At 52.6% G+C, this 18704-nt stretch overlaps 1 protein-coding gene across 3 annotated transcripts in view; it reads right to left on the minus strand.

The window, feature by feature from the left end:
- Positions 1 to 230: 230 nt before the first annotated feature.
- The window catches only part of KY (kyphoscoliosis peptidase), a 43027-nt gene continuing 24553 nt past the window's right edge, over positions 231 to 18704 (minus strand). For all 3 annotated transcript variants that reach the window (XM_047100363.1, XM_047100362.1, XM_047100361.1), the window contains 5 exons: positions 16857 to 16965; positions 15231 to 15348; positions 6217 to 6405; positions 4832 to 5022; positions 231 to 1126 (listed from right to left, as the gene is read on the minus strand). In XM_047100363.1, coding sequence (XP_046956319.1) covers positions 231 to 1126; positions 4832 to 5022; positions 6217 to 6405; positions 15231 to 15348; positions 16857 to 16965 — 1503 coding nt within the window. The remainder of the gene's footprint in view (positions 1127 to 4831; positions 5023 to 6216; positions 6406 to 15230; positions 15349 to 16856; positions 16966 to 18704) is intronic.

The raw sequence follows: 18704 nt of genomic DNA on the forward strand, positions 1-18704 counted from the left end.
TTTCTTCTAAAGGGCCTTTGCCTCAGTCCCCTCGGCCACCGCCACAACTGAGTGCAGCCATCAGAACAGAAGCGTCACAGCTCCCGCGGCAGAGCGGAGAGACTGGGGCAGAGGCCTAGAAGTGATTTCATGCAGACTCGGTGTCCAGGGCTCTCTGCACTTCCCGTTGGGCCCTCCCTGGGCAAGTGTGGCCTCGGCCCTCTGGGAGGGTGTGGCCGGGGTGCCGGCCCTCACTGGGCGTTCACTTTGTATTTCAGGATGTAGGAGTAGAAGTTGTGGTTGGCGTTCTCCAGCACCATGACATAGACTTCCTGGCAGCCGGCCGTGTTGCAGCTGCCCTCCCAGTAGCCCTCTCGATTCAGGGTCAGGGGCCACGTGTCCTGCCCCTTCACCAGGGCTTTGGCGATGCCATGTAGCTTCAGTTTGAACGGGACGTTCCGGTTGGCAGGAAGCACGCCCGACAGAGGCTCCAGCAGCTCATTGTCCTGCCCCCAGTTGCCAAAGCTCTCCGGGAACATGGGCCAGTTCACCTTGGTGTTGGTGCAGCACAGGAGATAATTGAAGACGAAGACATAGTTGCCCGGCTCCAGCCTCTTCTTGACAAAGATCTTGAGGGCAAACTTGCCGGCCTGGGGCAACTGGACTTTGAGCTCTGCCCGCTTCTCCCTCTGCGTCTGGAAGATGTAGCGCCGCTGCGTCTCCTCGGTGATGGGGCCTTCGTCCCCGTGCAGGGAAGCCAGGACGCTGATGCCCTCCTCCACGCCGAAGCTGACAGAGCAGCGCCCGTCGCTGGTGTGGATGATGGGGTCGGGGTGGGAGGGCTTCATGATGCCCATCTGCTCCGAGAACCAGCTGGGGCCCACGGGCTGGTGCAGCTCAGCTGGCAGCCGGACGCCGATGTCCACGTAGTTGCACTTGAGCGTGTACTCCAGCACCGAGCTGTAGATGTCAGACTTGCCTTTGGCAAAGATCTGCAGCTTGTGGGTGCCCACGGTTGGAGGGTATATGTCCAGCTTCATCCCGTTCTTCCTGAGGCTCAGCAGCCCATGCTCCTGCTTGCCATTGAGCATAAACATGAAGAGCGTGGGGGCACAGCTCTCAACGGTGACAGTGGCCTTCCCGTTCACTGTGGAGAGAGAACCAGGGTCAGGTGGGATGGGCCCAGTATGTGCTGATTTGCTGGTAAATGTTTAGCAGCTGGGTCTCTGGACGAGGGGTGGGGGTGGGAAGCCCTAATTTCTAGTGGCTGCCCACTTCCATGGTGTAAATACTTTCAGCACGATGGATTTTAAGCAATCGAAGTGATGTCACTGACCACGATGTGAGCCAGCTGCGGCACACCGCTGGAAGGGCTCCCCTCCGCGCTGCGGGTGGTTCTCTTAGAGTGAGCTGAAAGCTGAGGGTCTCCAAAGAAAATCTGCCCCCGCTGGATGTGCTTGCCCCACCCAGGTGATTCACATTAGATGAAGGTTGCATGGAGGCTTAGTCTGGTTCTGGAGCAGGGGAGAGGGTCCATGACCAGCTGGAGAGACACCCTTTGTCTCCTTCCAGTCTCGAGTCTTGCCTCATACCTCCCCCTCCTGGCATCTGTTCTTTACAGTGTCAGCAGCTGTCAGGTGAACGCAGGACCTTAAAACCTGGCTGGAATGGTTCACCACCGAAGGCTGCGCTCAAGGGGTGGGGCTGCCTCCTAGCTCCTGGAGCCCCCACCCAGGCCTCCCACGGGACGTGGCTCGGTGTGTCTCTGGAAAGGTCAAAGGTGAAGGGGAGGGCCTTTTGCATCCACCCACCTTCTGCCTCTCCCTGTGCCTTCCAGTTTTGTCTTCCTCTGTCCTCGTCACTTTTTCAGGGACAGGTGGCCAGTTCTCTGGCTTTATAGCCCGTGAGCATTCCCCGACGTGGTTCTCCCTGCCTCACGGGACCATGGGGAGGGGTGGTGGCTCCTTTCAGAGCCTCATCCACCTTCCTCCATGCGGAAACCTCTCCCTACCTTCCACTGCCAACCCATTCCCACTGCAGTTCCCCTCCACCCATGTAACTCTCTTCTGGCCCCTGACCCCACTCTCCAAAGACTTCAGTCACTTCCTCCTAGAGTCTGGGCTGCTGGCATGCCCTCCTGGAAGTGCTCTTCTCCCCTTTCACCCACCATGCTCTCTAGCCTAGCCCTCTTCCCAGCCTGCTGACCACCGCCCCATCTTTGCTGCCATCCCTTTCCTTTCCGGTATATCAGTTGTGGAGTGTTTTGTGCTTTGGTGCTATTTTCTTTGTCTACTTTCTTTCTCTTGGTTGAATCTCTACTCTCTCTTTGCTTCCTCTTCTAAGCCAATTCAGCGGGCAGAAGCTGTCTCAGCCTTCAACTGCTCACGGACCCAGTCTGTTCCATCTTGCATGAGAGTTGGCTGGTGAGATCCTGTGGAATTCATGTCTGATGTGGAGTGCCAACCAGCACCTCCACATGGCTGCCCGAGGACCCCGAGGAAAATACCTGGTCACTCTTGGGCTCACTTGTGTGGGTCACCATCAAACTGGAGACCAGTGAGAGACCTGTCCCTCCTGCCTGGCCTGAGTCAGGACCCTCCTTTTGGGGACCACAGGGCATTCTCTCACATCCTCCAGGGCACACCTCCTCACATCCAGTAGCCTTCACAGTCTTCTTCCCTCCACTGCTTTCCTCCAAACCAGGTAAGACCTTAGTATAATGTCTGACTGCAAAGAATGCAAAAAAAAAAAAAAAAAAAAAAAAGCCTTTTTCCAAGCCCTCAAGTGACGTTGAGCTCCCCGGAAGCCTCTCTTGTAGCTCCGCATCTCCTTCAGGAAACTTAGCACCAGTGCAATGAATTAGTTCTCTGCAATGTCTGTCTTCCCTGCAGGGGTGGGGCTGTGGGGAACTGCACTCCTGCCTTCTTTCCTGACTGTCCAGGGAAAGGACCAGGGTGCCTGGCCCAGCAGATTCTAGGCAAAGGTGAGCTGAATGGCTGGAAGACTTGAAATAAGGGCTGGTGACTCCAGGGACTCTGCAGGAGCCTGTGACCCACCCCTGCATCCCTTTTCCCTCCACCTCCCCTCATCCGTCTCAGTGGTATTCCACCCCCTACATCCTGTGTCCTCTTCCTTCCCTGCTTTTGCCCACCTGTTTCCCTCTTCTGCTTTCTTCCCGTCCCCACTCTTAACAAAACTAGCTCCAACAAAGAAAAATTCTTTAAATATGCATCATGAATATGGAATCAAATTTGAGATTACTGTACATTAAGAAACCCAGTGTTTACAGTTTTGTGTCTCTTGCAAAGGCAAGTTCTACTCCGCTATTAATTTGATGTTGCTGTAGCCTGGTCCATTCTTCCCTGTGGTTCCATGGGCCACAACAGACCGACCAGGCTCCCCATCGGATATAAGCGCGGAAATGTATTCTCAAAGACGGCAACCTCATGCTGTTATTTTAACAGCAGGAGCCTCCAGGTATTTGTAGTTTAAAAAAGTAGCCCAGAGCTCAGCAGACTAGTTACGGCAACCATTGTGAGGTGGAAGGGACAAATCAGTTGGAAGGAGTGTGGGGACACCTGTGCTCCCTGCACCCCTATCACTGTGCAGTGTGGGGTGGGGCTCACCCACAGACCCGCGCACAGACTTCTCTGTGCTAACAGCCAGTGTGAGCTCAGGCCTTCCCAGGCCCCATGCAGCAGAGATGGTGCTGACCAGCAGTCCTTTGCTAAAGTGTGTGGCGGGTAGGTGGCTGGGTGGGGGCAGGTGCATTGACAGGGTTGTGCTGGGCCCTGTAGTGTGTCCAGGTTATGTTCCCAGCCCCAGACCAGGCACAAGGGCCTTGAACATACATAAGACAAAGTCCTCTGGAGTCGGCCCTGTGAGGCTTGTGACCACAGTTCTGTGGCCTCCCCTCCCCTCAACATACAGGTGGCCCCCGTAAACCTCAGAGCACACAAACACACCAGGCTGGGTGCCCGAGGCCGCTGTGGGGATCCGGGGAGCAAAGGTCAGTTCAGGTCAGCCATGGGACAGCTCAGCTGGGTGTCCTGCACTGCCTACTCCCAGGGAGGTTGGCTGGGAAAGGCTGGACTCTGCCTCCAGGAGGGAAGCAGAGCCAAGGGGCATTTGGGCTAGTGAGGGAAGGGCGCCGAGGAAGCCAGGCTGTTCCTCTGGAGCCAGCCCTAGCCTAGGGGTGCTGGAGGGCTTGCTGTGTCCTGCCAGTGCATGTCTGTCCCTGTGTACCGTGATGCCTGCTCTCTTCCAGCTCCCAAGACCCAGCTCGGCAGCCACTCCCCGTAACAAAGCCTCCCCCAGTTCTCTGTCCTGGGAGACCCCCATTGCTCCCCCACTAGCCGGTTAGACCACTGACACACAGATCCCAGCTTGGCTGGGCCAACATGTCCTCTTTTCCAGGAGGTCGGAACAACAGAGCAGGCTAGTGAGCTTCTGTCGAGGACCTGAACTGGGAGGTGGGTACAGCCAGGCCTGAGGCAGTCCTTTCCCTGCTGTGGGCACTGGGAGAGACTCACCTAGCTACGGACCCTTCAGTCCTGACTTGCTGACAGGTTGGGGTGTGAGTGTGGCCCTCAGGGGCTAGGGAAACCCAAGGACTTCCTACGCAAGGATGCGTAGGTGTGCTCAGGCATCTGTCCCTGCAAATGTGACCTATGGCTGCGTCCTGCCCTGATACCCTGTTGGCCTTGGCTGCCTTAGTAGCACCTGCACATACATACAGCTTACAGCAAGCTCACGGGCCCTGGCAGTCCCCTGGGGGCCCGGGTGCCTTGAGGTACAGAGCAGGCTGCTCTGTCCCTGCTGCTACCCCACGGGCCACCTGCTCTGGGCTTACCTGTTTTGATCACCGAAGTCTCTGGGTGGGCACTCAGCATCCCTTTGTTGTAGAATTCACTCTTGTGGTACATGTTGTTCTCAAACTGCTTCAGAGATTGAGGAGGTTTGAGCAGTTGCCAGTTCTTGTTGTCTGGGAAATGGTCCTCGATGAACAGTGCAGGATGGGTGAGGAAGTAGAATTCATTGTAGCTAGAGGTTGGGGAAGGGGGAAGCTGGTCAGTAGCCATGTGGGGTGATAGGCCTCAGCTCTGTCGAGAAGGAGGCGGGGGCTCGCAGGGGGATCTCTGGGGCCTTCTTTTGCCTAGCATATCCACAGTAGGGGCCCTGCCAACCACCCAGTGGAAGGGCCACTATCTCCAGTCTTAACATGGGCACTGCAGATGGCCCCTCAGTGGCTGCTTCCAGAAATAGGAGCCATGGCAGGATCTGAGGCCCCTTTTAAGAGAAGGCCATAGTCCACTGGGGCTGTCTAGGTGGGGAATGGGCTCCTGCTAGTCTCAAAGCCAAACAGAGATTTGAGGGAGCAAAGGCATAACCAATGGATCAGGTGCAGCTAGTGGGGTGGAGGGCGAGCAGGCAGGGAAGGTCTTGGGTGGGCAGCCCTCCTCTGGTCCCTGGGGCCAATGAGACATGGCTTTCTAGAGGTTTGTGTGCAGAACTGTAGAGATTTAAACTGCAAAAATCAGAGACAGTGCTCTCATTTTTCTGGATAAAAAAGAATCTGAGCTGCAGAGAGAGTTTATGATCCAGGATGAATGTCACGGCCTTAGGTTAAAACCACAGTTGGTCAAAGCCTTGGAGAACAGACATGCTCCAGCGCCCTGCACCCTGCCACCCTGCCCCACCGTGTCTTGCGGTGACTCTGTGCACCCACAGCACCCCTTCCTACAAGCCATAACTATCCCTTCCGCACAGATACGATGTGGCTGCATTCAGCCCAGAGAGGAGGAGGAGGAACCCTGGTGTCTGGTGGGAGCAGACACCAAGAAGAGAATTCTGGCATCCCAGTGAGAGCTGTAACACGGTCAATGGGCCAAAGGCCTGAAGGGAATCTACAGACTGCTAAAGAGGCTTCTCAGCCCCGCCTTTCCTCTCCCATACGGCCTGTGGGCAAATGCTGGGCTTTTAGAACTTGGGTGGAGGGGGCAACGGGGAGCCAGAGGAGGGATTTTCGCAGGTGGAGGGTGAGGTGACAGAAATGTCTGGACCCTTACTGTCGGCTTGGAGCTGGCTCATCTCAGAGCTGGAGGAAGGGCGGGAGTGGCCAGCAGCAAGCAGAGCCCACCTTCCCCACCCACCTGGCTTGTCTACCCGCTGCTTCAACCTGGCACCTCCCCCATGTCCACCAAGCAGACAGGCAACAGAACTGAGATTTATACTTACAGGAAGGTGAATTTGGAGGTGGCAGAGTCCACCAGGCCGCTGCCCCAGGTGCTGTCCAGCAGGTGCCATCTCCCCTCCAGGTACACAGCATTCCAGGCATGGTCAAACTCCCCGGAGAAGCTCTGTCCTGTCTGGTAGCCAAAGCCCTTGGAGTAGCCAGGCACGGTCATGCACTGCACTCCAGCGATCCTGAGGGTGGGACAGGGGGTCTGAGAGGTGGGCTCCTGCTGGCGCTGCCCCTCCCCCACAAGTCTGTCTGTCCACAGCCCCAGGCCTCAGACATATCTGCTGTCTGTCAGTTCCCTGCCCCCCCTTCCTTTTCCCTGCCTTTCACAAGCCACATACAGATGGCCTGAGGGCTTTTATTTCTAGGGCTGGGGGATAGGGGGACACAGGGTCGGTGGGTCCTACCTGCACAGACTGGCTTTAGTCCCTACTGCCTGTGCATCCCTAAAGACTCCTGAAACATCCTTCCCTGGACTGAACCTGCCTGGTGCTTCACCTGCAGCTCTTCCGGAGGACAGTGGGTGCAATGGTGAGGGTCACCCCAAGAACATGGAAACCCAGGAAATGACGATGTTCTTGAAGAACCAGAGCAGCTCTAAACAGGTGACTGAGGAGCTGGTCTAGGTGACCAGTATCAGGGAGGCGTGCTGGATGTGAGGGTACAGAAGAAAGCGGACACCGCCCTAGGACACCTGTGTGGGGACACCTGGGGCGGGGCAGCCAGTGTCTCCAACCCTGACTGGGAGAGGACCGGCCCGTTGCTAAGATTACTCAGGGCTGACTGCCAGGGCCACTGCGGTGCATTAAGCTCATTTGATGACTGATTGCCCTGGCCGCAGTTTCAGAGTCCCCTGTGGATGTCCTTTGGGGGTGAAATGTTGACCGCTCACTCAACCTGAGCTTTCCACCCTCCTGAGAATGTGTTCCCCCAGAGCTCACAACCTAGGTGGCACCACTTTTTGTGGCCTGGACAGTGGGGGGATGGATGCTGGTCACCTGTGGGGAACACAGAAATCATGCAAGCTACAACCTGGGCATTTACAGCTGAAACCCTGAGGCACCACCCCAAGGCCAAAGCAAGAGCCCTGAGAGTCCCTCCATGACCAGCTGGACTTCCTCTTCAGTGGCCCTGCCCACTGCATGGCAGTTACCAGTGTAGACCGCTACTCTGACCCCGGGGACACCCTGTGCTAGCTCTCCTGGGGGCCTTTGTGTGAATTAGAGAAAGGTGCTCCTTCTTCATGACCCTTTTCCTTCACTTGTGGCAGATGGGTATAATAAACACACAGTGCATGCTATCCAGGACGTTCATGGTGGCCCCTCAAATGTAGTTCCTTTGAGTATCATGCAAGGTACCCGCTGAGTCTGCACTCCCCTCATATGAAGCAATTCTGTACTGTGGGTGTGGATCAGGTCCAGTGGTCCCTGGTGGCCAGGGCCAGGGTCCTTCTGCAGACCAGGCCTGCAGGCTCAGGGGCCTTCCAAAAGAGGGCCACGCAGCCTCTCCAGGTAACCAGCAGGGGGAATGGTTCTGCATTCATCACAGGAACGGGAAATTTTCCCTCTAAAAATATATGTTTGATTAGCAATTCGAATATTGGGGGCACCTGGGTGGCTCAGCTGGTTAAGCGCGGAGTCTTGGTTTCGGCTCAGGTCATGATCTCGGGGTTTGTGAGTTTGAGCCCAGCATCAGGCTCTGTGCTGACAGTGGGGAGCCTGCTTGGGATTTTTTTCTCTCTCCCTCTCTCTCTCTGCCCCTGCCCTGCTCATGTTCTCTCTCTCTCTCTCTAAAAAAAAACCAAAAAAACAAAAAACAAAAAAAAAAAAACAAAAAAAACCCCAAAAAACCCCACATCAGAATATTGGATGGGGGCGCCTGGGTGGCGCAGTCGGTTAAGCGTCCGACTTCAGCCAGGTCACGATCTCGCGGTCCGTGAGTTCGAGCCCCGCGTCAGGCTCTGGGCTGATGGCTCGGAGCCTGGAGCCTGTTTCCGATTCTGTGTCTCCCTCTCTCTCTGCCCCTCCCCCGTTCATGCTCTGTCTCTCTCTGTCCCAAAAAATAAATAAAAACGTTGAAGAAAAGAAAAAAAAAATTTAAAAAAAAAAAAAGGAAAAGTAAAAAAAAAAAAGAGAGAATATTGGATGAAATATTATGTATCTAAATATTACTTGTCATTTGTTGAGAAAGTCTGTGAAGCCGACATGGGGAGCCTGCGCGTTTCCACCTCCCACCCTGCCAAGGTGCTGCTTCGCCTGCACATGACAACCGCTGCTCCCATGTCTGCTTGAGCTTTCCTCCTCTGCAGGGGGCAGGCCTGCCCTTCTGCCTGCGGCCTCACAGAAGCGGGTCCAGGCCTCCCAGGCTGTCTAAGAAATGCCACATGAGCAGAGCAGCGAAGCCCTCTGGAAAGGGTTTCAGGAGCACGTGGGGGAATGGGGGCAGGGAGCAAGAGGGTCTGGATCCTGATGTCAGGTTTTCCTGCTGGTAAAAGCCAAAACCCACTCCTGGAGCAAAAGGGTGGCGCTGGGGCAGGAGGCACAGGAGGCAGCTGCGGGTGGAGGAGGAGCAGAGGAGCCCCCAGGAGGAGAGAAAGTGCTTCTGGAGAGCCCCCTGCCTCGTTAGCTGCAGGAGAAGGGAGGGGTGCCTCTCTGGGGTGGGGGGATCTGAACATGTTTAAGGTCTTAGAGAAAATGCGCAGCACAGAGGGGTAGGGGGGAAACCAAGGCCAGAGGGTGGGATGGAGGTGCGCATTGGCGGGGGGAGGGGGTGCTTTCCTAGAGGGTGGGGTTCCATCTATTCAGAGAGAGTGCGAAACGTGAGGGAAGACACGCCCCAGACAATGTTAATTGACAAATGCCTGTAAAACTCTGCCATCAGCGCAAGGCCTGAGCGTGCACGTGTGCACGTGTGGGTGCGTGTGCGTGCGTGTGTAGGGGGAGAAGCGGAGGAGGAGGGCAGAGCGAGCCGCGGCTGTCTTTACCTGGTCTCCTAGTAATGCGATTAGGGGTGATTGTAATTTTCTATTTCAAACTTCTCTATATCTACTAAATTTTCAGTAATGATTATGTGTTACTTTTAGAATTGAAAAAATCCATAAATACTACTTGAAATTGCATTCTTCAGTGAGTTATTTTCCTTTCTTGCCCAGAAACGTCCGTGCGCGCTCACTTGCAGGAAGGAGCATGTGGAGGGATACGTGGAGCCCTGGGAACAGTCCTGCGGAGGGGTAAGTTGACTGAGGCGGGCTGTACACTCTGGACAAGCCACCCACTGGGGCCCCGTCTCGCCCCAGAGCCCCCTGCAGTCCAGGAAGGAAGCTGAGCACTGAACGTCCACACGGCCCCCACGTGTTACAGGGCAACGGCCCAGGTGCCGCTGCGGGCAGTGTGGCCCACTGGAATTCAGCCTGAATGCCCTCCCGGGAGAAGCGTGTCCCAGGCAGTGGACCTGCGGGTACCCTCCCACTGAGGGGTGGAGATAGGATTTGAAACCCAAGTGGGGTTGGAGCAGTGGGCTCAGTTCCAAGCCTGCGAAGGGCGGAAGGAGGCAGAACTGGGTGGCAGGATGGGTGGGCTCTGGGCTGAGCCAGGGGATCAGGGCTCCGTCTCAGCTGTACGGTCGCCTCCAGTGTGACCTTGCCAGGCCCATCACGGGCAAAAAGAAAGGTTGGCATGAACTGATCTCTAGGGACTAATTCTGTGACAGACTGAACAGAAACTGGGAAGGCCATGGGGAATGCCTGGGGCAGAACAAAGAGGAAAAAATAAACTCAGCTGTAGGCTTATGCCATGCTTGACTATGATAGGAGGATATTTTGTTACCTGGCAGCAATATGCAAGATGAATTGGACAAAGAAGTCATAAGGCATTACTGTTAATAATCCATAATTCTCATGCAAAATAGTGGAACTAGTCATTCCAGCTGCTGGGTGCTAGTCAGGATGACCCACGGCCATTTCATGTTACCAGAAGATCACTGGCTGTGTACACTATGTGAAAAGCACTGTACCAGGCACCAGGGAATAATATCATATCTCATAGCATGATAAATACTATAGCGTAATAAAATATTGTAAAAGTAAAGTTCACTGGCTGCCCGAGATGTGCTCATAGTTGTAAGGGGAGCAGATATGTGCACCATCACTAAAATGCCAGTGATGAACACAGCCCTTTTAGGGGACCAAAGGAAGAGGAATTCGCTAGAAAGATCTAGAAGAGCATTGAAGAAGGGACAGAAATGTTTCCACCTCCTACTACTGAGATCTGACCAGCCATCTTAGAGACCAAAATAGCATCCCACGACATCTACCTAATAACCTCAGGCTGCAGAATCTTGGGTTTTCCTTTTGACCGTTAAAAAAATTTTTTCTAATGTTTATTTATTTCTGAGACAGAGACAGAGCATGAGTGGGGGAGGGGCAGAGAGAGAGGGAGACAAAGAATCCGAAGCAGGCTCCAGGCTCTGAGCTGTCAGCACAGAGTCCGACGCGGGGCTCAAACTCACAAACCGTGAGATCATGACCTGAGCCGAAGTTGGTCGCTCAACCGAGCCACCCAGGCACCCCTTGACCGTTTTTAAAACACCAACACTAGTGGTATCGATTGAGGATGTGGTAGAACCAGCCTGTGACTGTTATTTTATACAGACATGGTCAGGGTCCTGCCATGAAAACCATAAATGCTGTGTTAGCCACACCACTGCCAGGCCCCCAGCAGGGTGGCTGCACTGTCTGGGGTGGGCAATGTGCCCTGTGGGCATCAGGCTCTGACCATAGCGGACTCCCCCAACTCTGATCACCTCTCTAAGGTGTGTGAATCATGTGGAAAGTAAGAGAGGGAGGGAGGGAGGGATGTTGCCAAGGGAGAGGTAATGAAGCATGCTTTCGTTTTTGTATCTTGAGGAAAATATCATGATTTTTAATGTTAATTTTTTATTGGAAATGTAGTTTCACTAACCTTAAGCCTAATGGTCACTTTAAGTGGACAAGCATATGCGAATTAGAAGTTTTAGGCCCTTGTTGTCCCTGAAACATTGGTCCTCAAGAAAGTTAATATTGATGCAATCAAGGTAGTTTAGAATCTACCAAAAACAGTTTGTGATTTCTCTCCTGCAGCAGGACAATCATAACCATGGCTTATGTTTCACAGTTTATAGAGTTGATTTCTTGTAAATTCAACAGTGTCTCTATTTCTGCTATACGGTCCCCTTTGCCTTTTGTGGCACCAGCCTTTATGGTGAGGTCAGTAACTATAACCACAGTAATAAGTCTCATGCTGAGACCCTGCGAAGGGCCTTGTGGGGTGTGATCTCAGGGGCCTCCTCTCTGACACGTGAGGAGTCAGCAGAACAGAGAAGGAAGCTGACTTGCCTGGGGACACACAGACAACTAGTGGCCAGAGCCGCACCAGGACTCAGTTGTCCTGCTGCACATAGTTCCGGAGGCTTTGTATTGTACTAGCCGTTTTGATTGCCAAGGTTTGTTTTAATTTATAAGCGTATGGTTGGGGCACTGAGCAAAATTAAAGGATGGTTCGTTCTGGTGATGTCATCCATGTCTGCGAATGCTATCCTTTGGCGTATCTATAAGGCTGAGGGAATTCAGATGTCCCTTTCAGAGGCTTTTTATGACAAAGTCAGATCTGGGGATAACTTAAGGTTATGCAGGGTATCTGCCTCTTCTAGGAGGCTAAGATGGTCCATCCCCAGCCTTTCGGGGCCTTTGGAACCAAGTGTTGTGCTGGGATCGTCTGGGACATCGTGCTGAGCAGAAATGTGCCTCTGCTCTTGTTCTCAGGGAACAGCTGAAGGATGGATGCAAAACAGGCTGACATCGGATTGGTGACAATCAGTCTCCACAATATCAAAGCCTCAAATTGTAATAGGCTCCTTGCTTTACCAAAAGTCTCTAGAAAATCTGCTATAGCTGATGGCGCTAGAGCCGTGATAACAAGGGGAGGGGCTGTACTGGAAGCTGACTTGGTGGCAGGAATCTGGGGAATTGAGCTTGGCCCCTGCAAGGAAGTTAAGCAGAATTCATGAAGGCTGTGGGGAATTGAGGCAGAAGAAAGGACATTAATGCTGGATGATGGGAAATCAGAAAGAAACCAGACCTGCACTTACAAGCAATAGCACTAACAAAAAAAACCCAAAAAACAACTCCCATCAGTTACTCAGGAAAGACGATGAGGAAGTGAAGGATGTTGCAAAAATATCTGAGTTCCCCACCAAATTACTTTATTAAATCAGTCTTTAATGAGGCCGTTGCAGGGAGGCAGAATGGACTGGCAGAAGTAATGATGGCCGCGTGGGTACTACTCTTGCTAAGAGGCCACCCTGACAACTGAGCCAGGATAAATCAGCAAGTGTGGATTACATGTCTTCTGTTATTAAGGACTCCGCTAATGAATTTACCAAACCTTCGGCAATTATTTGGAAGGTCGGGGAATTAGGAAAGTGATGCATGGCTGAGGTTACTGATCTTTAAAGCAAAAGTTAAAGGGACCCAGGGAACCGTGAGCTACGATTAAACGTCTGAGCAATGTGCAGAGTTTTCCACATGCTAACTGCCAGGCTGGAACTTAGCTTTATATGCTGTAAATTGTTGGGATGTTTTAATGAGCAGCTGCAGGCCAGAATAGGGCCATTGTTAAGCATCCGGACCAGGCCAAAAAGCTGACAGGTTCACTCAAGGCAAGTGTCAATTTTCTGAGTCTATGTGTGTCTGTAGGAAAGTTCCACAGAGTAACAACACTCCCATACTCAAGAAAGACAGGCAAGGTTGAAAAAACAACCCGTATGTCAGGTGAGCAAACTCTAAAATGCGTGTTCTCATCTAGCCCTACAGAACTGCCGATAGGCAATACAGTCCCCATGTACAGATGAGAAAATTGAGGCTCTGAGAGGTTCAGTGCCTTTCCAAAAAACACAGAACTAACAAGTGGTAAATCAAGAACTGGAAATTAAGGACAGGTAAACTGAGGACTGCAAAAGTCTTTCTGGCTTTAAATCTGGCACCCTTTCTGTACCATGCTGGAAAGCTTGTGGTGGATAAAGAAGGATATACTATATGACTTAAAAGTCCTGAGTGCTTTCAAGTTGGCAAACTAAGATGAAAATTACACTCTGAAAGATGCCAGGGACAAATAGAGCTGAAAACAGTCTAAGGGCTATTCCGTTATTTAAAAAGAGAATAAGGCCCATTTCATACAACTGCACTCGGAATATCTTGTCATTTCCTGTCATTGAGGACCTACGGTGTGAAGGATTCTGAGTGGGTGTTCATAGGGGAAGCAGAAATAGAGAGCAGCTAAAGACACATAAAAGATGTATTAGACCTATAAGACATATAAGAAAAGATGAGCACAGGGAACACATCTGTGCTAGAACAAAGTCTGGAAAGGAATGTGGCAATGTGAAGTGTTCTCTCTAAATGGTCAGAGTAACTGAATTTTCTTCTTTTTTCTTTGCATTTTAAAAGTTATCTATCATTAACAAGTATTTTTTTTTAATTTGGAAAAATTACTAAATAGAAGCATAAGGCAAGACGGGAGCTTGTGTATAAAGTGTGCTGATGACATCAAGGGAGGGAAAAGGAGGGGGCCATCCTGGAAGGAGCATGAGAGACGGGAGCAGAGCGAGCTTGAGGACACGGAAGTGCAGGCAGTGTCACAGGTGCAGGGCTGGAAGGGTGCCGGAGGTCAGATTTTAGAGGACTTTATAGGACAGCATGAGTTGGTAGTCCTGTTCGGGAAGTCAGGGCCTAGGGAGTCTGGGCAGAGGGTCAGTGAGGGTCCCGGTTCCTGGAGGGGCCCGCCGGCACGTTAGGGTGTCGGGGTCTGGAGTGGGGGCAAAAATTTGAGGGGTCGGAAGGACCGGTCCGGCGGACTGGATGGGCTGCAGAGGGGTTGCATCCTCTGCACCAGGACCTGCCCTGGCTGCCTCTGGGACTGTGGTCTCAGGGGTAGGGCTTGGAGGTGGGGGGAGTGAAGAGCGGGGAACAGGCAGGAGGCCTGGAGCCACACGGGGGCAGGCACATGTCTATGCCTGGTGGTGGTGTTGCAGGGTGGGAAACCGACAGCTGGGTGCTAGGCCGGGAATGGGCTGTGTGTGCAGCGAGGACAGAATACAATGCCCACCTGTGGACTCTTAAGTGTCTGTTGCTGCGCTTGGTTTGATGATGAACTGCCACCTGAGTCCTGGTGGGCTGATATCTGGGTGCCCGAGGGGCCCCTCTCCCCAGAGGCCTGTGGAGACGGTGGGCAGAACCTGTCCATCTCCCTGGGGAGGAGGCCAGGGCTGACTGTGTCCTGTGGAACACCGCAGACCTTGGAGACGGGACAGGAGGCTGTGGGGTCGGCGGGGCTCCCCCAGCCTGGAGCCTGTCTCGAGGTCACCTAGAAGCAGCAACGGTATCTCCGAACACAAGTGGTTTCCTTACCAGCTACTCGCCTGCTGTCACCCACCTGGGCAGCGTGACCAGGTGCGTGTTCCCAGAGCAATGAAAATGGAGCCCAAAGGCTCCAGGAGAAAAGCTGCTTCCTAGTTATTCAGCTTCTCCAACTGACAGATCTTTTCAGGTAGGAGATCTTTTGTTTCCCCCAAGAGAGGGCCCCTGTGCCAGCCCTGAGGACAGCTTTCACAGTCCCCTTGGCGTCAGCAGCCATTGTCCTCCTGTTCCCGGACCTGCCATTCTTCTAACCTTCAGCTGCACAGAGATCGGAGAAGGTGGGAAAAGGGCCTTTTATAACCAAATTATCTCAGTGCATTCATCTGCCATTATGTTAATGCATCGTGAAGCCCGGCAGATGGTACAAAGTCAATTATGCTGGTGTTAAAAAGGGAGAAATTGACCTTTTCAGGACTCACTTGGATTCCAGAGCAGAGTTTGCAAACTCAGGTTTCAGGCCTGGCATGTGGGTGAACGTGCTTGGTGCTTCGGAAGGGGAGAAGGGATGGGTCAGGGTGGTCAGCCCAGGGCTCCCTGCCTTTTGCCGGACCCCTCTCGTACCTGCACATCTTCTCAAAGAGTCCAGCGTAGCCGTCACAGTTGGTCTTCTGGGTCCGCAGGATGTCAGTGGGCTTGAAGGCCTGGCGGTCCTTCTCCTGGGCAGCCTCAATGTCATACTCTGGAGGGCAGAGGAGGCTGTGAGAAACAGGTCCTGGGAGGCAACCAAGGTTGGTGCAGAGGAGAAGGGGGCGGGGAGTCCATGGCTTGCGGCCCCACCCTCACCCTCGGCTGTGCTTTCAGCACCATTTGGGTGGGCCTCTCTCAGGTCGGGGAGAAACTGCTGTGGGCTGAAGGGAACCCATGTCCAGCCAGGGCCAACTCTTGGAAACATCACTGTGGCGAGAAATGTGCAGTGGCGAGAGGAAGAACAAGGCATTGGCAGAAGAGGCTGCTGACTGGTTCCTTCGGCCTCCAAGGAGAGGCTGGGAGGGAAGGAGACCAAGATAGCACTAGAGGTGGGGGCTCTGCCCTCCCTTCCCACCCCCACCATGCAGGTCTGCAAGCAGTTTATCCCTGTTGCAGCCACCCCCCCCAGGGCCTCACATTGACCCACAGGGGGCACTCCGAGCTACCGCCAAACAGCTTGTCATTCACTAACAGCCTAAGGCCAGCGGTGAGGCCCTGAGGCAGGAATCATTGTGGCCACTAAGGGCACAAAGGGAACATATGTAAGGGTGGCAGGCAGTAAATGAAGTCCTACCTAATGTTCTGTTTCTGATTCTGCCCTCTCAAGACCCAGGCTGAACTGAGCTGCTGGGCTTGGGGTGGGAGGAAATGGCCTCTCAGGCCCTATGGTCAAGATATCCTACCTGTGTCAAGTGAGTTCATGCTGTAAGCGGCATCCCTCACTGCTGCTCTGGGAGGACAAAGGAAAGGCCCAATGGCAGCAGATCAGGAGAGCCCCGCTTGTTATGTCACAAGGAAAACACTGGAAGTCCACCCCACCACCTGGCTCTTCATCGACTGCAAGGGGCTGCATCCAGCATCCCCCTAGCAACCACCTGTGGGGCTTGGCTTGAGCTGGTCAGACCCCCAAGGCTGTCCTGTGCAGAGCTGGGGACAGCTGCACAGGCCCAGGTGCCCTGAGCTTGCCTGGAGGTGGGGTGAGGACTGGTGGCTGAGGTCACCGGTGTGAGATCAGTGAGCAGGGGGAGGAGAGCCTACTTTTCCTGGCACTGGTACTTGAAGAAACCTTTGGTGTGGCAATAACTTCTCCAACAGCTCTGAATCTGCCCCATCCTTCTTGGAGATGACTTTCTGTCCTGGGTTCTCAGGTCTGTGGAGCAGGTGTACCGGGAAGCCAGGACTGAGGGAATACTGCCGCTGAGTGAAGGGGCCTTAGCTCTGGTCACGGGCTGTGGGCAGATGACCACGTGGGACCCCCCCCCCCCACCACCACTAAACAACCCTTCATGGAGACTGTTAGCACATGTTGAGTTTTACCCTCCTTCATTAGTCTTTGGTGGTTCAACCTAGCCATCTGGGAACCCTTCTCCTCCACCGTCCATCTCTTTCCCTACACACTGCTGGTCAAGGGAATCCCAGAGAGGCTCCCTTGGGAACAGGGTCCTTCAGGAAGTGGCGTCAAAGGAGTCCTAGAGCCAGTGGCACCACAGGTGGGCCTACCTATGTGGTGGCAGATCCAGATCCAGATCACGCGGACCCTCTCCAGGTCACTGCGGGCCTCCTGGAGCAGGTCGCTCACCAGCTCGTCCAGGCCACTCTTGACTGTCACCTGGGGAGTGGGAGGGGTATGCTATGTCATATGTCAGACCCTGGATGAGGGCTGTGAGAGCCCAGTGCCCTGACACCTGCAGCTGGTGCTGCTTTTCTTCCAGGCAGAGGAGGAGGAAAGGGCCGGAAGCACAAAGGCTAGGCTGAGGGCAACCCTTGGTAGGGGGCTGGACATATCAGGTAGGGCTGACCAGCTGAGTCACTGGCCCTACAGCTACACATCTTTTCACTGCAGACCCTGAGGCCAGCCAGGTGGGCAGACATCTGGGCAGCTGTAGCAGCCCCTACTCATGATCTATACCACCCAAAGCAATCTACAGACTTAACACAATCCCTATAAAATTCCAAAGGTCTTTTTTGCAGAAATGGAAAGCCCATCCTCAAATTCATATGGAATTGCAAGGGACCCAGAATAGTCAAAACAATTTTGAAAAAAAAAAAAAAAAGTTGGAGGACTCATATTCCTGGATTTCAAAATTTACTACAAAACTACAGTAATCAAAATAGTGTGATACTGACATAAGGATCATATAGGCCAATGGCATAGAATTGAGAGTCTAGAAATTAACTCATACACCTATGGCTAACTGACTTTTCTGACAAGGATGCCAAGTCCATTCAGTGGGGAAAGAATAGTCTCCTTAACAAATGGTGCTTGACAACCGGATATCCACATGCAAAAGGATGAAGTTGGCTCCCTACTTCATACCGTATATAAAAATTAACTCAAAAAAGATCAATGACTTAAAAGAACTTAAATGATAAAACTCTTAGAAGTAAACACAGGAGACGGGCGCCTGGGTGGTTCAGTTGGTTGAGCATCCGACTTTGGCTCGGGTCATGATCTCATGGTTTGTGAGTTCGAGCCCCACGTCAGGCTCTGTGCTGACAGCTCAGAGCCTGGAGCCTGCTTGGGATTCTGTGCCTCCCTCTCTCTCTGCCCCTCCCTTGTACATGCTCTGTCTCTCTCTGTCTCAAAAATAAATAAAACATTAAAAAAATTTTTTTTAAAGTAAACACAGGAGTAAATCATCATGACTTTGGATTTGGCAACAGATTCTTAGGTATGATACCAAAGATACAAGGTAAAAAAGAAAAAATAGATTAATTGGGCTTCATAACAATAAAAATCTTGTGGGCATCAAAGGACATTATTAAGACAGTGAAAAGACAACTGACAGAATGGGAGGAAGTATTCGCAAATCATGTATCTGATAAGGGTGTAGAATCCAGAATATGTAAGAGAACTTCCACAACTCGACAACAAAAAGACAACTTAATTTTAAAATGGGTAGACTGGAATACACACTTCTCCAAAGATACGTAAACGGCCGATGTAAAGCTGCTCCACATCATTAGCCACCAGGGCAATGCAGATCACAACCACAGGACACCACAACCACTAGGATGGCTGTTGTCATCAAAAAGATCTCCAAGATGTGGAGAAATCAGAATCCTTGTGCATGGCTCATGGGAATGTACAACAGTGCAACTGATGTGGAGGACGGTTTGGGGGGGGGGGTTCCTCAATAAGCTAAACAGAATTAATCATACGATCCAGTAATTCTACTCCGAGGTATACACCCCAAAGATCTGGAGACAGATACTCAAACAGATACTTGTTCAAACTCCGTTCATGACCGCATTATTCACAACAGACAAAAGGTAGAAACAATCCAAGTGTCCATCACAGATGAATGGGTAAACAAATGTGGCATATATCTGTACCATGAAATATTA

Source organism: Lynx rufus, unplaced genomic scaffold, assembly GCF_022079265.1.
Source record: "Lynx rufus isolate CCGP_SWC_20201006 ecotype Redwood Valley unplaced genomic scaffold, mLynRuf1.p SCAF_5, whole genome shotgun sequence".
Taxonomy (NCBI): domain Eukaryota; kingdom Metazoa; phylum Chordata; class Mammalia; order Carnivora; family Felidae; genus Lynx; species Lynx rufus.